Source organism: Somniosus microcephalus, chromosome 9 (assembly GCF_052327205.1).
Source record: "Somniosus microcephalus isolate GS21.2 chromosome 9, FLI_Smic_1.0, whole genome shotgun sequence".
NCBI lineage: Eukaryota > Metazoa > Chordata > Chondrichthyes > Squaliformes > Somniosidae > Somniosus > Somniosus microcephalus.
Window position 1 is genome coordinate 201,188,259 of NC_140995.1, and position 19,859 is coordinate 201,208,117.

The following is a 19,859-nucleotide window of genomic DNA, read 5'->3' on the forward strand; positions in this document are numbered from 1 at the left end:
CTTTATCAAATGCCTTCTGGAAGTCCATATAAATAACATCCATAGATATTCCCCTGTCCACTACTCTAGTCACCTCCTCAAGCATGACCTACCCTTCACAAATCCATGCTGGCTCTCTCTGGTCAACTGAAAATTTTTGAGGTGTTCAGTCACACTATCCTTAATTATAGACTCTAGCAATTTCCCAATGACAGATGTTAGGCTAACTGGTCTATAATTCCCTGGTTTCCCTCTCTCACCATTCTTAAATAGCGGAGTGACATGTGCAATTTTCCAATCTAAAAGGAACGGTTCCTGAATCAAGAGAACTTTGGAAGATTATAGTTTGGGCATCTGCAATGTGCTCACCTACTTCCTTTAAAACCCTGGGATGGAAACCATCTGGTCCTGGGGATTTGTCACTCTTTAGTGCATTATTTTCTTTATTACTGTTATTTTACTTACATTAATTTTATTGAGTCCCTGTCCCTGATTTAGTTTCCTTGGGATTTCTAGCCTGCTAGCCTCTTCCTCTACTGTAAATATTGACGCAAAGTAATTATTCAACATGTCCACCATTTCCTTATTATCGTTGATAATATCACCACTTTCAGTTTTTAAGGGGCCAACATTGCTCCTGACTACCTTCTTTTTCCTAATATAATTGTTAAAAAAAAGGTATTGAGTTTGACAGCCCTTGCAAGTTTCCTTTCATACTCCCTTTTTGTAGCTCTCTCTATCTGTTTTGTGACCCTTTGCTGTTCTTTGTATCTTTCCCATTTGCCAGGATCTGTGCTATTTTTTACATTTTTGTATGTTTTTTATTTTAGTTTTATGCTGTCCTTTACCTTTTTAGCCGTCCATGGCTTTTTTTTTGGCAAGTGGAGCTCTTGCCCCTCAGGGGTATAAACTGGTTCTGTATCACCTTAAATTCTTTTCTGAACATCTCCCACTGATCTTCTGTCATTTTACCCATTAACAGACTTGCCCAGTTTACTGTGGACAGTCTGTGTCTCATCTCTTTGAAGTCGGCCGTACCCAAATCTAGAATCTTAGTAGCTGTTTCGCGTTTCTCCCTTTCAAATGCTACGTTGAACTCGATCATGTTGTGATCACTATTGGATAAATGTTCACGCACAATTCGGCTGTTAACCAATTCTGGCTCATTGCACATGACTAAATCTAATATGGCATGCCCCCTTGTTGCCTCTAGGGCATATTGTTGTAGAAAACTATTCCTGACACACTCATGAAATTCATTACCTTCCTGACAGGCGCTAGTCTGCTTATCTCAATCTATACGAAAGTTAAAATTCCCCATTAAAACTACTCTGCCTTTGCTACATGCTTGTCTAATCTCTGCATTTATACAATCTAGCACTTCACAGCTGCTACCAGGGGGCCTATACACAACTCCCACTACAGTCTTAAATATTTTCCTATTTCTTAATTCTACCCATAAAGTCTCCACTGCCTGCTTACCTCTCGTTATATCCTCTCTCATCACTGAAGTGATTTCATCCTTAATCACTAAGACTGAACGGAGGTGTTCCGCAAAGCAGTCTCCCAATCTGGGTTTGGTCTCCCCAATGTAGAGGAGACCGCATCGTGAGCACCAAATACAGTATACTAAATTGCAAGAAGTACAAGAAAACTGCTGTTTCGCCTGGAAGGAGTGTTTGGGGCACTGGACAGTGGGAAGGGAAGAGGTAAGCCGGCCGGTGCTGCTTCTCCTGCGCTTGCATGGGAAGGTGCCGTGGGGTGTTGGGGGTGATTATGGGGTGGACCAGGGTGTCACAGAGGGGGAGCGGTCCCTTCAGAATGCTGAAAGGGGAGGAGAGGGGAAGATGTGTTTGGTGGTGGGATCACACTGGAGGTGGCGGAAGATGGAAGGTGGCAGCGTCACCTGACCATAAGCCCACTGACTCCCACAGCTACTTGGACTACACTTCCTCCCACCCCACTTCCTGGAAGGACTCTATTCCATTCTCCCAGTTTCTCCATCTCCGTCGCATCTGCTCAGACGATGCCACCTTCCATACTAGTGCTTTCGATAGGTCTTCCTTTTTCCTCAACCGAGGTTGACATGGCCCTCGACTGTGTCAGTTCTATTTCTCGCACTTCTGCTCTCACCCCTTCCCCTCCAGAATCACAATAGGGTTCTCCTTGTCCTCACCTTTCACCCCACCAGCCTTCACATTCAACGGGTCATCGTCCGCCATCTCCAGTGTGATCCCATCACCAAACACATCTTCCCCTCCTCTCCCCTTTCAGCATTCTGAAGGGACCATTCCCTCTGGACACCCTGGTTAATCCTCAATCACCCCAACACACCTCCCCTTCCCACGGCACCTTCCTGTGCAAGTGCAGGAGATGCACCACCTGCCTTTTTACCTCCTCCCTTCCCACTGTCCAGGGCTCTAAACACTCCTTCCAGGTGAAACAGCGATTTACTTGTACTTCTTACAATTTAGTATACTGTATTCGCTGCTCACGATGCGGTCTCCTCTACACTGGGGAGACCAAACGCAGATTGGGTGACCGCTTTGTGGAACACCTCCATTCAGTCCGTTAGTGTGACCCCGAGCTTTCGGTCGCCTGTTACTTTAATTCCCTGCTCCATTCCCACTCAGGCCTCTTACACTGTTCCAATGAAGCTGAACGTAAGCTCGAGGAACAGCACCTCATCTTTCGATTAGGCACTTTACAGCCTTCTGGACTCGACATCGAGTTCAACAATTTAAGACCAGAACCTCTGCCCCTATTTTTTCACATGGCAGCTGTTGATGATTCTGCCATTCCCATTTACACCTCTTCTAGACTCATCTTTGTTTCTTTACTTGTCCCAGTACCATTTCCTTTTGATTTATACAATCATACCTTTTGTCTTTTAATCTCTCCTGCCTTCCATCCTATCACAGACCTTCACTTTTGTTCTTTCCACCCCTCCCCCCTTTCCCTGGCTCTGCACTTGCTTAAAAATCTGTTCCATCTCTAACTTTTTCCAGTTCTGACCTGAAACGTTAACTCTGTTTCTCTCTCCACAGATGCTGCCTGATCTGCTGAGTATTTCCAGCATTTTGTGTTTTTATTTTACATTTATATAACGTCTTTAAATGCCAAAGAACATCCCAAGGTAATTCAGAGTTGTAAGGAAAATTAATTTTGAGCCAAAGAAGGAGAGTTTAGCAAGGGTGGCCAAAAGAGGTGGATTTTAAGGAGAGTCTTAAAAGGAGGGGAGGGAAGTAGAGGTGTTGGGATTTAGGGAGGGAATTCGGGAGAAAAACAAACAGGAACAGACACCAAACCATGGGGGCAGAGGTGACCAAAGCTTGGTTGAAAAGATGATGTTTAAGAAGGCTGTTAAAAATGCAGAAAGGAAACAAATAGAAATGCAGAGGAAGTTAGGGAGCCGAGATGGCTGAAGTCTACCAGAGTTATTGAGGTCGATTTTCATTGACCCGTGGAGTCGGGATTGGAGGCGTGCGGGGGGTTAAAGTCCCGAATTCGGGGGTCCCGACACCATCCCACCCCCAACCCGCCTCCATGTAAGTTTCAAAGGAGGCATGTACCCACCCCACACTGGGGCCCGCCTACCCGAGACGGGAAGGGATTAGTGCCAATTAACTGCCTGTTAACAGGTAGTTAACAGGCAGTTTTTAGCCGAATCCCTATTTTAAAGCTTGAAGTGTGGGATTCCCGACGGCTCCAAACCACGCCAAGTTAGAGGAGTCAGGCCATCGGGTTGAAGGACTTGGAGGGGTTGAGATGTCGGTGTTCAGGTGAGTGATGGGTGCATGAGTGCAAAGGTAAGTGTGTTTGGTGTGTCTAAAGTGTGTAAAGAAGTTTAAATTACCTGTAGTTACCTCTACAGCCTTCCTTCCTCTAGGTTTCGGGAGTCCATCATCTCACCGGCACAGAAAGCAGAATGGCTGCGAACTGTCAAAAGTGACAGCCTGCAGAGCTTTCTGTGCCGGTGATATTTCTAACTGAGTCTGTGTAGAAGGACTCAGGTTAGAAGTAAGACTGTCAGTGTTTGACAGCTTCAAACAGCTGTGAAACGCTGATATTTCATCTGTCAAAACCTCTTGACAGATTAAATTTCAGTCTGTGACATCACCTGTTGCCGGGTGGCCCTTAATTGGCCTGCTGAGCCCGCTGGGCGGGCTCTACAAGGTCAATCAAGTTAAAATCGCATGGATTGGCCGCATCTCGATGGAGGCGGGACTACAACCCCAAAAGTTGTAGTCCCGCCTCCTTCCCGACTTCTGAATGAAAATCACCCCCATTGAGTCTCCCACTGTAGATCTTGCCTGAGGGAGGGAAAGGTCGATATACTAGTGGGTTACAATGCAAAGCAACAGTTGCACAGCTAGCCTATTATGCCAAATTAATACAGTAAGCTCTTTTGTCTTATTACAAATGTTTGCGAGGTAGTTATGACAGAGTTAGCACACCAGTGTCCTAAAATGGGATTTTAATTAACAAAAGGTTTGTAATCAAAAAACCTTTGCTAATTTTTGTTACAAGCACAACAAAGAAACAACCCAGTACCTTAGTGTTCTGCAACTGAGCTAGACCTGTAGAAGCATTAGCCAGAAGAAAGTCTCCACTCAGGATAGCCATCTTGTTGCCAAACTGCATATCCTTCAATGATCCATGCGATGACGTCAGCTCCATAATATTTACTATCCCACGATGCACTAGAAAAGCCGTGTGGATCAGTTCTGTAATTTCTGCCAGATTCCGCTGACTAAAAAGAATAAAGAAAGAGTGCTGAATGAATTAATTGTACCTCCGAGCTCACAGAACAAGCGATTCCTCGTCTCCCTACCAATTCATTTCATTGATCGTCCTCACTGCTCCAGGATACCCTAAAATCGTTCCTGCACTCCTCTGCTGTCTCAAGCAGCCACGATTTAGCTGCGGTCTCTTTTTTCAACAAACAACATCTGTGTACGCGTATTTCCCGTTGTTATCTTGGCTAAGCCATAATTTTTCCACAAGGAACACCCGTTTAACATCTCTGCACGATTAGCAATGCTTGCACAGGCACAATATAATTAATACTGATGCCTACTCAACTAAAGCAGCTCCTGAATTAGGTGACTGGCTTACACAAGCAGTCGAGGTACATACCCACTACGGGGGAAAAGGCAGGGCAACTAAAGTCAGAGCTCCCTGGATGACGAAAGAGATAGAAAATATGATGAAGCAGAAAAAGAGTGCTATGACAGATGTCAGGTCGAGAATACACCTAAGAATCAGGCTAAATATAGAAAGTTCAGAGGGGAAGTGAAAAAGAAAATAAGAGGGGCAAAGCGAGGGTCTGAGAATTTAATGGCAGCTAACATAAAAGGTAATCCAAAAGTCTTCTATAGGCATGTAAGTAGTAAATGGGTAGTAAGAGGAGGGGTGGGGCCGATTAGGGGCCAAAAAAGAGATCTACGTATGGAGGCAGAGGGCATGGCTGAGGTACTAAATGAGTACTTGGTATCTGTCTTCACCAAGGAAGAAGATGCTGCCATAGACATAGTGAAGGAGGAGGTAGAGGAGATACTGGATGGGCTAAAAATTGATAAAGAGGAGGTACTAGAAAGGCTAGCTGTAAATAAAGTAGTAAGTCACCAGGACCAGATGGGATGCATCCTAGGACGATGAAGAAGAAATCAGGGAGGTACTGGCCATAATCTTCCAATGCTCCTTAGAAACGAGGGTGGTGCCAGAGGACTGGAGAATTGCAAATGTTACACCCTTGTTCAAAAAAGGGTGTAAAAATAAACCCAGCAACTACAGGCCAGTCAGTTTAACCTCAGTAGTGGGGAAGCTTTTAGAAACAAAAATCAGGGACAAAATTAACAGTCACTCGGGCAAGTGTGGATTAACTAAGGAAAGCCAGCACGGGGATTTGTTAAAGGCAAATCGTGTTTAACCAAGTTGATCAAGTTTTTTGATGAGATAACTGAGAGGGTTGATGAGGGTAATGTGGTTGATATGGTGTGCATGGATTTCCAGAAGACGTTCGACAAAGTGCCACATAATAGGCTTGCCAGCAAAGCTGAAGCCCATGGAATAAAAGGGACAGAGGCAGCATGAATATGAAATTGGCTAAGTGACAGGAAACAGAGAGTAGTGGTGAACGGTTGTTTTTTGGACTGGAGGAAGGTACACAGTGGTGTTCCCCGGGGGTCGGCTCTAGGGCCACTGCTTTTCTTGATATATATTAATGACTTGGATGAGGGTGTACAGGGCACAATTTCAAAATTTGCAGATGACACAAAACTTGGAAGTATAGTGAACAGTGAGGAGGATAGTGGTAGACTTCAAGAAGACAGACAGGCTGGTGGAATGGGCGGACACGTGGCAGATGAAATTTAACACAGAAAAGTGCAAAGTGATACATTTTGGTAGAAAGAATGAAGAGAGGAAATATAAACTAAAGGGGGTGCATGAACAGAGAGACCATGGGGTATATGTGCACAAATTGTTGAAGGTGGCAGGGCAGGTTGAGAAAGCAGTTAAAAAAAGCTTACGGGATCCTGGGCTTCATGATTACAGGTATAGAGTACAAAAGTGTAGAAATTATGATGAACCTGTATAAAACACTGGTTCGGCCTCAACTGGAGTATTGTGTCCAATTCTGGGCACCGCACTTTAGGAAGCATGTGAAGGCTTTAGAGAGGGTGCAGAAAAGATTTACGAGAATGGTTCCAGGGATGAGGGACTTCAGTTACGTGGATAGACTAGAGAAGTTGGGGTTGTTGTCCTTAGAGCAGAGAAGATTGAGAGGAGATTTGATAGAGGTATTCAAAATCATAAGGGGTCTGGACAAAGTAGATAGAGAGAAACTGTTCCCACTGGCAGAAGGGTCGAGAACCAGAGGACACAGATTTAAGGTGATTGGCAGAAGAACTAAAGGTGACATGAGGAAAAACATTTTTACTCAGCGAGTGGTTAGGATCTGGAATGCACTGCCTGAAAGGGTGGTAGAGGCAGATTCAATCACGGCTTTCAAAAGGGAGTTGGATAAGTACCTGAAGGAAAACATTTGCAGAGCTACGAGGTTAAGGCCGGGGGAGCTGGCACGGGCTCATAAGACGTAGGAGTAGGAGTCGGTCACTTGGCCCCTCGAGCCTTGTGGTAAACCACTGTTATTGTTGTTCACCGTTGTTGTTGTTGTTGCACACTGTTGTACCTATGCATGCCTCAGCATGTCTCTGCTGGCTCCGCCCCTGGCTCCACCCACAGGCCCAGGTATAAAGGTGACCGCTCTGCAGCCCCCTGCCTTCTTGGAACCCAGTCAACCACGAGAGGCATGCTCTGTTCTTTGCTAATAAAAGCCTTTTAGTTACTCTCCTAACTCTCTGTCTTTTATGAGTAATTGATAGCACATCAATTTTATTAGCAAAAACAAAATGTTGGCAACAAACGCTGAGCAGCAGGCTGCTGCACCAAACACTGAGCAGCAGGAGCTGCTGCGAGCCCTCAGACCAACATGCCTGGACCTAGACCCCCAAGAAGCGGGTTCGGCTACCAAATCCGCGCACCATTTGCAGCCTCTCCACCCTTAAAGTCCCCCCCCCTCCTTGTTCGCTAACCTCACCCGCGACTGTAAGCCCATCGCTACCAAAAGCAGGCGTTACAGTGCCGGGGATAGGAGCTTCATTAAATCCGAGGTAGCGAGACTCCTGAAGGAAGGGATTATTGAAAGTAGCACCAGCCCATGGCGAGCACAAGTGGTGGTAGTGCAGACTGGCGAAAAACAGCGCCTAGTTATTGACTACAGCCAGACGATCAATCGCTACACCCAGCTAGATGCATACCCACTCCCCCGCATATCTGACATGGTCAATCAGATAGCACAATACCGGGTGTTCTCGACGATTGATCTGAAGTCGGCATACCACCAGCTCCCCATCAGGGCTGAGGACCGCCAGTACACAGCTTTTGAAGCTGACGGTCGTCTCTACCACTTCCTCAGAGTTCCCTTCGGCGTCACCAACGGGGTTTCAGTCTTCCAACGGGAGATGGACCGGATGGTTGACCAGAACGCGCTCCAGGCCACTTTCCCCTATCTAGGCAACGTCACCATCTGCGGCCACGACCAGCAGGACCATGATGTTAATCTAGAGAAATTCCTCCGTACGGCCCAGCGGCTGAACTTAACATACAACAAGGACAAATGTATGTTTCGTACCATGCGCCTTGCCATTCTTGGCTGCGTAGTGGAGAACGGAGTCATCGGCCCCGACCCCGACAGGATGCGCCCCCTTATGGAGCTCCCCCTCTGCCAAAAAGCACTGAAGAGATGCCTAGGGTTTTTCTCGTACTATGCTCAGTGGGTGCCCAACTATGCGGACAAAGCCAGACCCCTCATCAAGTCCACCTCCTTCCCCCTGACAGCAGAGGCCTGTGCAGCCTTCACTCTCATAAAAAGAGATATTGCGAGGGCCACGATGCACGCAGTGGATGAGTCCATCACTTTCCAAGTGGAGAGCGACGCATCCGACTTTGCCCTAGCTGCAACCCTTAACCAGGCGGGGAGACCCGTGGCCTTTTTCTCAAGGACCCTCCAGGGCCCCGAGATTCGACACTCCTCTGTCGAAAAGGAGGCCCAGGCCATTGTGGAAGCTGTGCGACATTGGAGGCATTACCTGGCCGGAAAACGATTTACCCTGCTCACTGACCAGCGTTCAGTAGCTTTTATGTTTAATAATAAGCAGAGGGGCAAAATCAAGAATGACAAGATCTTGAGGTGGACAATCGAACTCTCCACCTACAATTACGATATCTTGTACCGGCCCGGGAAACTCAATGAGCCCCCAGATGCCCTATCACGTGGTACATGCGCCAACGCGCAGGTCGATAGACTGAAGACCCTCCACAATGACCTCTGCCACCCGGGGGTCACCAGGTTTTTTCACTTCATCAAATCCCGTAACCTGCCCTACTCCATCGAGGAGGTCAGGACCATGACCAGGAACTGCCAAATCTGTGCCGAGTGCAAACCGCATTTTTATAGGCCAGAGCAAGCCTGATCAAAGCCACGCGCCCCTTTGAACGGCTGAGCGTCGATTTTAAAGGGCCCCTCCCCTCCTCTGACCGCAATGTGTACTTCCTCAACATAATTGACGAGTACTCCCGTTTCCCGTTTGCCATCCCTTGCTCAGGCATGACCAGTACCACGGTCATTAAATGTCTGAATGACCTCTTCGCCTTGTTCGGTTTCCCTAGCTATATTCATAGCGACAGGGGCTCATCCTTTATGAGCGACGAACTTCGTCAGTACCTGCTCGCGAGAGGTATTGCTACAAGCAGGACCACCAGCTACAACCCCCGGGGGAATGGCCAGGTGGAAAGGGAGAATGCGACGGTCTGGAAGGCAGTCCTTTTAAACTTGAAATCTAAGGGCCTTCCGACCTCTCACTGGCAGGAGGTCCTCCCTGCGGCGCTCCATTCCATTCGGTCACTGCTCTGTACAGCCACCAATGCCACCCCTCATGAGAGAATGTTCTCCTTCCCCAGGAAGTCCACATCGGGGATCTCGTTACCGACATGGCTGACTTCTCCAGGACCCGTCCTACTGCGGAAGCACGTGAGGTCCCATAAGACGGACCCCCTGGTCGAGAGGGTGAGCCTCCTCCATGCCAACCCTCAGTATGCTTACGTGGTGTACCCGGACGGGCGGGAGGACACAGTCTCCATACGAGACCTCGCACCTTCGGGTGCTCCCGAAACACCTCCTTCGCCACCCACCACTACCCACGCCTACCCCCAGTACGCTTACGTAGCGTACCCGGATGGGCGGGAGGACACAGCCTCCACACGAGATCTCGCACCTTCGGGTGCCCCTGAAACACTACCATTGCCATCCACCACTACCCACAACCCAACCCCGCTAGACGGCATGCCGCAGCCCCAGGACCCGTCATTGACCACCCAACCACTCAATGAGACGCCTGATTCAACGTTGGATGCTGCACCATCACCGCCGCCACCACGACCATCAGGACGGCATACAAGGCCACCTGATAGACTTACTTACACGAACCTTTAGTACACTTCACCCCGCCGGACTCAATTTTAAACAAGGGGTGAATGTGGTAAACCACTGTTATTGTTGTTCACCGTTGTTGTTGTTGTTGCACACTGTTGTACCTATGCATGCCTCAGCATGTCTCTGCTGGCTCCGCCCCTGGCTCCACCCACAGGCCCAGGTATAAAGGTGACCGCTCTGCAGCCCCCTGCCTTCTTGGAACCCAGTCAACCACAAGAGGCATGCTCTGTTCTTTGCTAATAAAAGCCTTTTAGTTACTCTCCTAACTCTCCGTCTTTTATGAGTAATTGATAGCGCATCAAGCCTGCTCCGCCATTCAATAAGATCATGGCTGATCTGATCTTGGCCTCAACTCCACATCCCTGCCCACTCCCCATAACCCTTGACTCCCTTACCATTCAAAAATCTGTCTATCTCCACCTTAAATATGTTCAATGACCCAGCCTCCACAGCTCTCTGGGGAAGAGAATTCCAAAGATTCACGACCCTCAGAGAAGAAATTCCTCCTCATTTCCATTTTAAATGGGTGCCCCCTTAGTCTGAAATGATGCCCCCTAGTTCTAGATTCTCCCACGAGGGGAAACATCCTCTCTGCATCTACCCTGTCAAGCCCTTTCAGAATCTTGTATATTTCATTAAGATCCCCTCTCATTCTTCTAAACTCCAATGAGTGTAGGCTCAACCTGCTCAACCTTTCTTCATAAGACAACCCCTTCAACTCTGGAATCAACCTCGTGAACCTTCTCTAAACTGCCTCCAATGCAACTATATCCTTCCTTAAATAAGGAGACCAAAACTGTACGCAGTACTCCAGGTGTGGTCTCACCAACGCCCTGTACAGTTGTAACAGGACTTCCCTACTTTTATACTGCATTCCCTTTGCAATAAAGGCCAACATTCCATTTACCTTCCTAATTATTTGCTGTACCTGCATGCTAACTTTTTGTGATTCATGTACAAGGAGCCCCAGATCCCTCTGTACCTCAGCATTTTGTAATCTCTCCACATTTAAATAATAAATTGCTTTTTTATTTTACTTACCAAAGTGGATAACCTTGCATTTTCCCACATTATATTCCATCTGCCAGATTTTTGCCCACTCACTTAGCCTATCTATATCCCTTTGGAGATTCTTTGCTTTCCCACCTATCTTTGTATCATCAGAAAATTTGGCTACATTACACTCAGTCCCTTCGTCCAAGTCATTAATATAGATTGTAAATAGTTGAGTCCCCAGCACTGATCCCCTGGCACCCCGCTAGTTACAGTTTGCCAACCTGAAAATGACCCATTTATCCCGACTCTCTGTTTTCTGTTAGTTAGCCAATCCTCTATCCATGCTAATATATTACCCCCAACCATTGAATGCCTTCTGGAAATCCAAATACACGACATCTACTGGTTCCCCTTTATCCACCCTGCTCGTTGCATCCTCAAAGAGCTCCAGCAAATTTGTCAAACATGATTTCCCTTTCATAAAACCATGCTGACTCTGCTTGACTATATTATGATTTTCTAAATGTCCAGCTACCACTTCCTTAATGATGAACTCCTGCATTTTGCCAATGACAGATGTTAGGCTAACTGGTCTATAGTTGCCTGCTTTCGGTCTCCCTCTTTTCTTAAATCGGGGCGTTACATTTGCAGTTTTCCAGTCCGCTGGGACCTCTCCAGAATCCAGGGAATTTTGGTAGATTACAACCAATGCATCCACGATCTCTGCAGCCACCTCTTTTAAGACCCTAGGATGCAGGCCATCGAGTCCAGGGGACTTGTCCACCTTTAGTTTGCCTAGAAGGCCACTCGAGGGGCCGAATGGCCTTCTTCCGTGCTGTAACCATTCTAAAGGCGCAACATTGCTCTTCAAAGAGCTCACAGGTCGGCTCAGTTCCTGGAACAACTGAGAATACTCTTTGAAGACGGTTCAGCACTGGTGGGATAAAATGGTCAAAACTATATTAGGACCTCAGTCTGCTGCACTAACCTTCTCTTGTTCCTCTGCCTCACCGTGAACAAGGCCACAGGAGGTTGCCTAGTTTTCTAGAAATATTGTGCATCTGTCACTTTTGTTAGTTTCCAAATATTAATCACTTTCTGCTGTGTACAGTTAAGCAATTACCCCAACTGATCTCAGAATGTGCCTAAAAGAAAGTTACCTCAAGAAGGAGCAGAAAACGTTAGTGGGAGTGGTATTATAGACCTCCAAACAGTAATGCGGAGGTTGGGGATGGCATTAAAAGGGAAATTAGAGAAGCGTGCAATAAGGGCACAGCAGTCATCATGGGTGACTTTAATCTACATATAAATTGGGCTAACCAAATTAGTAACAATATTGTGGAGGAGGAATTCCTGGAGTGTTTACGGGATGGTTTCCTGGACCAATATGTCGAGGAACCAACCAGAGATCAGGCCATCTTAGACTGGGTATTATGTAACAAGAAAGGATTAATTAACAATCTTGCTGTACGAGGCCCCTTGGGTCGGAGCGATCATAGGCCTAGAAATTCAGTATAGCCACTTTTGGGGCGGTAAAGTCGGGCGGCCGCTAAAGTCGCGCCCCCTTCGCTGATATTCAGTCGCAACACCCCAAGAGGTTGCTGCTGCGCTAAAACAGGCGATGCACGACTATCTTTAGGCGCTAAGCCGGCGGTGCTGAGCGATACCACCGAGGCCGGGCGCAGCGCAGGTGCGGCGAGTTTTTGATTGATGGCAGACACTCTGGCGCCGGTCAGCTCTTAAAGGGGGAGGGTCGAATTGTTTGCCTGCCACGCCCTGCACACTGCAGCCCTCAACCTAGGCCTGACCACTTCAGCTTCACCTGTACAACGCCCAGGACTATGGAGAAGGCCAGGGAGAGAGCGCAGCGCTTTAGCGACGGTGACCTGAGGGTGCTGGTTGGCGGAGTGGAGCGCAGGCGCCATGTTTTGTACCCAGAAGGTGGCAAGAGGCCGCTGCCCAGCGCCTACCGGAAAGCCTGGAGGGAGGTGTCCAACAGGGTCTCTTCCAACAGCGTGGTTGCCAGGACTGCTGTGCAATGCCGGAAGAAGTTCAACGACCTCACTCGGGTTGTCAGGGTGAGTACCCTTTCCAGTGTCCTCCTCATCCTTGCATGTGCACCTCACATTATGGGCAAAGGGACCTGAAAGCCCTAATGGCCAGCCCTCATCCAGCAGCTATGGGACTGGCATGAAAATCACTTGCACATTCAGCACTTTACACACTGTCCAAGCTATTCGACCATGGGAGGCAGTGCAGACAAGATCAGGGCTACACACTGTACTTAGAGGCCGTCCATTCTCTTGCAGGCCAAGGTTGCGCACAACCAGCGCAACCAAACTGAGACCGGGGGAGGCCGTCCTGATATCAAAGAGCTCTCCGACCTCGACCAGCGTGTGGAGCGCATTATGGGAGGCCGGCTGATTGGCCCCGTCGCCACTGGAGATGCCGACCCTGTTCTGGGCACCAATGGTAAGGGCATGACCTTTTGGAGCTCTCTCGTTCCACTTGTGTGGTGTATGTGCCTTTAAGAGCAATTATGGTGTATGTGCCTTTAAGAGCCCCAGGTGTGCGTAATGCCGGTAATTGCCACTTGGGCTATATAAGCCTGTGTATTGTGTATATCCTTTAGAAACCACCCCCCAGACTTGCTTAGTAAATACCTATGAACCAACTCCTGTCTTCAGTGTCTTTATCTACACACGGACACTACAGTGGCGACGAAGTGGAAACGGACTTACCTGCAATTTGGCAGCACCTCAAGGACATCGATTCCTCCAGCGTCCAGAAGACTCAAGGAAGTAAGAGAAACTGTGGTTTCACCAGCTGGCCAAGCTGGTGACAGGTACTGCGCTAATCCTTCCTGGGCGTCAGGCTGGAGCTCCAGCGGCGGGCTCTACAGCTGAGACAGGTAGCGAAATCGGAGGCAAGCAATAATGGACTGGGAGGGTGCACTCGAGAGACGGCCGGCGCGGCAAGCAGGTCAGCGTGTAGACCTCCGTTGGGAACGAGTCTCCAACAGTGAATAAACTGAAACCACAGTAAAACAGCGTTGTTATCGGTAGCAGCGGCGGGAAAGCACGGGAAGCGCCATATCTTTTCTGAAATGCCTAAATCTGGTAATATTGAGGCTTTTGATGGCGAAATAGAAGATTGGACCACATACATGGAAAGAGTAGAGGTTTACTGCACTGCAAATGGAATAACAGATGAAAAAAAAGCTTCAGTACTTCTGAACTTAATGGGCGCGAAGACATACGGGCTGTTACGAAATTTAATCACTCCAGCCAAACCAAAGGACAAGACTTTTAAAGAAATTGTTGATACCCTGCAGGAGCATTTAAACCCAACACCGCTGCTGATAGCGGAACGATTCAAGTTCTTCAAGAGAAATCAACACAAGAATGAAAGTAACGCTGATTACCTAACCGAATTAAGAAAGCTATCAAAGTACTGCCAATTCGGAGCAGGACTATCGGATTATCTTCGAGACAAATTTGTTTGCGGTCTCTTAAGTGAAGGAACACAAAAAAGACTGCTTTCTGAAAAAGATTTAACATTGGACAAAGCTTTCAGTATGGCTGTATCATACGAAGCAGCAGCAAAAGGAGCTGCAGAGATACAACAAGAGACACAGGACTTCGGCACCCATAAAATGACACAGGAGTTCGGAAGATGTTATCGCTGCGGCAGATCCACCCATAACCAGAGGGACTGCTGGTTCAAGGGCAAAGCATGCAGGCAATGTGGTAAGATTGGACACATTGCACGGGTATGCCAATCTGGACAAAATAAATCCACTGACAGAAAACAAAAAATCAATAAAGAAAAGTACAGGAAGGTACAAATGATGACGGACAATAGCTCCGAAGACCAGAATAGCGATAGCGACTCCGGAAACAAGAGACTAAGCTGTCTCAAATTACATAATGTACTTGCCAAAGAGGATTACCAAACCATTTGGGTTACCCTCACAATAGCAGGGTCCCCAGTTAAAATGCAGCTAGATACAGGATCAGCTCTACCCGTAATAAATCGACGAGATTACGAGAGGCTATTTTCGCATATACCTCTAAAAGACACATCCATTATCTTAAAAACATATACGGGGCAGAAAGTCTACCCCAAAGGAAAAATAAGGGTGCCTGTGGTATACAACGGCAAAGAAATACAAAAGTTGTATTTATACATTCTACAAGATGGTGGTCCACCGTTGTTGGGACGTGAATGGATAAGGAAGATACGTTTAGACTGGCACTCCATTCAGGCACTGACGGTGACCAGTAAGGAAAAAAACAATGATGACATCATACCTGAACGATTAAAAGACATCTTGGCCAACGCCAAAGAAGTGTTTCAAGAGAAACTAGGAAACTTGAAAGGCATCACCGCCTCAATAAAAGTGGAAGATACAGCAATTCCAAAAATTTTTAAGGCAAGACCGGTGCCATACGCAATACGTCCGGCAGTCGAGGCAGAGCTGAAGAATTTGGAAAAGGCAGGCGTATTATCCAAAATAGATTGGAGCGAATGGGCAACACCCATCGTTCCAGTCATGAAAAAAACATTGAAAAATAACTCTGAGGAACAGAAAAAAATTCGCATCTGTGGAGACTTTAAGGTGACTGTTAACCCGGTCCTTCACACGGTACAGTATCCTCTTCCGAGCATAGAAGATATTTTCGCCTCACTATCCGGAGGGAAACGTTTCACAAAAATTGACTTGGCACAGATGGAGGTTGAGGAGACCTCTAAAAAAGTATCTCACAATAAACACACACAAAGGCCTGTACCAGTACAATCGACTGGTTTTTGGAATAGCATCAGCTCCAGCTATCTGGCAAAGAGCTATGGAGCAAGTCCTGCAAGGGATTCCGGGGACTCAATGCTACCTAGACGACATCCTTGTAACAGGAGAAAACGACAACGAGCACCTTGCCAATTTGGAGCAGGTGCTCACTAGGCTGAAAGAACGGGGCCTACGAGCAAATCGCCCCAAGTGCGAATTTTTCCAAAATCAGATATCATATTGTGGCCACATAATTAATAAGGAAGGGTTGCATAAGTCACCTGAAAAAATTGAAGCAGTTATAAAAGCCCCAGCACCTGAAAATGTTTCACAATTAAGGTCATTCCTGGGATTAATAAATTACTATCATAAATTTTTACCGAACTTATCAACTATTCTACACCCTCTTAATGATCTTCTACAGACAGGAGTGATTTGGAAATGGAACGAAGACTGTAAACGTGCCTTCCATAAATGTAAAGACTTAATCACATCCGAGAAAATTTTGGCTCATTACAACCCATCACTACCAATCAGACTGGCGTGCGATGCATCCCGTTACGGCATAGGAGCGGTATTGTCCCATAGATTCCCTGATGGCTCGGAACGGCCGATAGCTTTTGCGTCACGCTCATTGAACTCAGCTGAGCGTAACTATGCCCAGATAGACAGGGAAGCACTCAGCCTGGTATGGGGAGTGAAGAAATTCAACCATTACCTACACGGACAAAAATTTACCTTGCTGACTGACCATCAACCCCTCATCTCCATATTCAACCCTAAAAAAGGTGTCCCCATTATGACGGCACAAAGACTACAGAGGTGGTCCCTTTTTCTAGGGGCACGCCAATACAACATTGAATACAAAGGGTCAAAACAGCATGGGAATGCTGATGGTTTATCACGCCTACCGTTGCCAACGATAGAAGAGGCACCTACAGTAGACCCAGTAGAGATATTCCACTCTACCATAGTGGAATGTCTACCGGTGACAAATTCTGCCATTGAAAGGGAGACAAGAAATGACCCTACTCTCTCACGGGTCTACGATTTAACAGTGAAGGGATGGCCAGCACATGGCGAACCACTGTTGCCAGCATTCTCGCAAAGAAGAGAACAGCTGTCAGTGTGCCGAGGAACCTTGATGTGTGGATCCAGAGTGGTGATTCCACCCAAACTCCAGGATAAAGTGCTAAAGGAGCTTCACGAGGGGCATCTGGGTGGAGTGAAAATGAAGAACCTAGCTCGGGCGTTTGTATGGTGGCCAGGTATCGATGGAGACATCGAAGACATGACCAAGAGCTGCCTAGGATGCCAGAAGGTCCAAAATGCTCCGCCACAGGCCCCTCTACATCCATGGGAGTGGCCCTCATCTCCCTGGCAAAGGGTGCACATCGACTTTGCTGGTCCATTTTTGGACTCAACGTTCTTAATCGCAGTTGATGCACACTCCAAGTGGCCGGAGGTAATAAAGATGTCCTCCACCACCACGGAAAAAACCATCACAGTATTAAGGACCATATTTGCCAGGAATGGGCTGCCGGAGCAGATATGTTCTGATAATGGACCGCAATTTGTGTCCGAAGAATTCAGAAAGTTCTTAAAGAACAATGGGGTAAAGCACTACACATCCGCCCCATACCATCCCGCCACCAATGGATTGGCTGAAAGGTTTGTCCAGACCTTCAAGAAGGCCATCAAGGCCATGGGTAATGAAGACATAAAACTTCAGCACAAGGTGGATAACTTCTTATTTGCATATAGGAATGCAACGCATATGGTTACTAACCAAACTCCCGCCATGATGTTCTACAATAGAAACCTAAGATGCCGGCTGGATTTGGTCAAGCCCAACATCCGAAGGGACGTGGAGAACCGGCAGTTTCAGGGCATGAATGAAAGGCCAACTAGGGCCTTCCAGATAGGCCAACCGGTTTTGGCCCGGGACTACCGTACCGAGAAATGGCAGCCTGGAACTATCTGCACACGATTAGGACCACTGATGTATACCGTGGACATCGGAGACAGCATAATAAGGCGCCATGCTGACCAAATCATCAAGTCATCCGAAAAGGGACAACCTACATCACCACTCTATACATCTAACGATGAAGTAGAGATACCCATATCTACCTCCGATCCGGTGATACTGGAGCCCGATGAACCCGACACTGGCCTTCAAGCCGAATCAGCCTTGCCAGAAGAACCTACTACACCCCCGAGGCGTTATCCGGATCGAGTCAGGAAGCCTCCTGAGAGACTAACTTATAATTAGTTAATACAGCAATGTATATTATTTTGCATATAACATGTAATTAATAATTACTTAAAATATGATGTACTAGTTAGCTAGAAGGGGAGGAATTGTGGTGTATGTGCCTTTAAGAGCCCCAGGTGTGCGTAATGCCGGTAATTGCCACTTGGGCTATATAAGCCTGTGTATTGTGTATATCCTTTAGAAACCCCCCCCCAGACTTGCTTAGTAAATACCTATGAACCAACTCCTGTCTTCAGTGTCTTTATCTACACACGGACACTACAACTTGCGCATCAGATCAGCATCCTTTGCCACTGTCCGACCAATGCGGTGAATGGCACCACTCATGCCTCCCTCGCTGCCGCCCTGTCCTCACTCTAAAGCTACTCTTGTGCCTTCCTGCTTTCAGATGGTGAATCACCAGGTGAGGAGGCGGGCCCTCAAGCTGCCACTGTCAGCCCTTCGGAAGACGAGGAGGAGGAAGAGGAAGCCGGCCCATCAGTGCCACCCTCAGCCGCGCCAGCCCATGCCGATGTAGGGGACACGTCTTCCCTGGAGGGGAGCCGGGGGGAAGGGTCGGAGGAGAGTGAAGCTCCGGGGCCCAGCGGCCTGCAGCAACGCGGGAGGGGTGGGGAAGCTCGGCGGACTTCTCCCCAGAGGGTGAGTGCGGCCTCCAGTCCTGCGACGGTCAGCGCAGAGGAGGTGCGCCTCCTATGGGAAATGGCCGTCCAGGCTGAGCGCAGGCACACTGAGCTCATGGCTGCAGTGGCACGGATGCCTGACTCCATAGAGTCACTGGCAAGGAGTGTGCAGGAATTCGGGTCAGCACAGGCCAGGAGTCTGGAACAATTCAATGCAGCACAGGCCAGGAGTGTGCAGGACATCAATGCAGCACAGGCCAGGAGTCTGCAGGACTTCACAGCAGCACAGTCGGCTTCTAGCCAAGTGCCCAGTCGTGCCGTCCATTCACTGGCTGGTGTATTGCGGACACAGACCAGGGCCACACGGGCACTAACTGCTGCCACCCTCGCTGGATCAGCCAGGCCTCGCCAGGGCACTCGCCGCGCAGCAGCAGCCCAGCAATCTGTCCTTCAGCTGGTTGCTGCGCATGCTGCACTGCTGGCCCGTGCGAGTGCCAATGTGTCAGGCGACCAGCGAGCACCTGCGATCTGCCAGGTTGCCACCATTCCTGCAGCCGACACTGCCACTCCGCCATTGCAGCTGCCACGAGCTGCTGGACAGACTGCTGCCGCCCAGCCAGAGTTGGAGCAGTCAGCAGCCGGCCCCTCCAAGGCCAGAGCTGGTGCAGGCCGACCCCCAAGGGCATCTGCCGTCTCGCCATCTGCCCCTCAGCAGCCTTCCCCCAGCCTTGCTGCAGCCACTGGGCTCCCATTGAGGAGCAGCAGGGCGGGCAGGGGCCAGGCAAGGATGCGCAAGGCATCGCCCTTGAAGGGCAAAAAGTAGAGGTATGCACAAATGCCTGGTGCTTGTTGGAAGGCCGACACTTGTGCAGTTGTTTGGGTGTAAGGCCGAGACTGGTGTCTATCTTTATTTGTGTAAGGCCGAGACTGGTGTCTTTATTTCTTTTTGTAAGGCCGAGAGTGGTATTTTTGTGTTTTTGGAGGGGGCTTCTCCACATGAGTATGTAATGTGGGAAGGGCAGAGGTTTTCAATAAATTATTGTTGTTAAATTTCAGTGTGCATGGTTTTTTGGTTAAGTCCTGGTTGCCCTGCTCGGCTGAGGGCTTGTGGAGCGGCTACATTCATCTGCTGACATTGGC

The 19,859-nt window shown here is 48.2% G+C and overlaps 1 protein-coding gene across 3 annotated transcripts in view; it reads right to left on the minus strand.

Annotated features, from left to right (window-relative positions):
* pdss2 (prenyl (decaprenyl) diphosphate synthase, subunit 2) overlaps positions 1–19,859 on the minus strand; it is a 284,488-nt gene that overhangs the window by 142,738 nt on the left and 121,891 nt on the right. For all 3 annotated transcript variants that reach the window (XM_085997754.1, XM_085997756.1, XM_085997753.1), the window contains one exon: positions 4,534–4,732. In XM_085997754.1, coding sequence (XP_085853880.1) covers positions 4,534–4,732 — 199 coding nt within the window. The remainder of the gene's footprint in view (positions 1–4,533; positions 4,733–19,859) is intronic.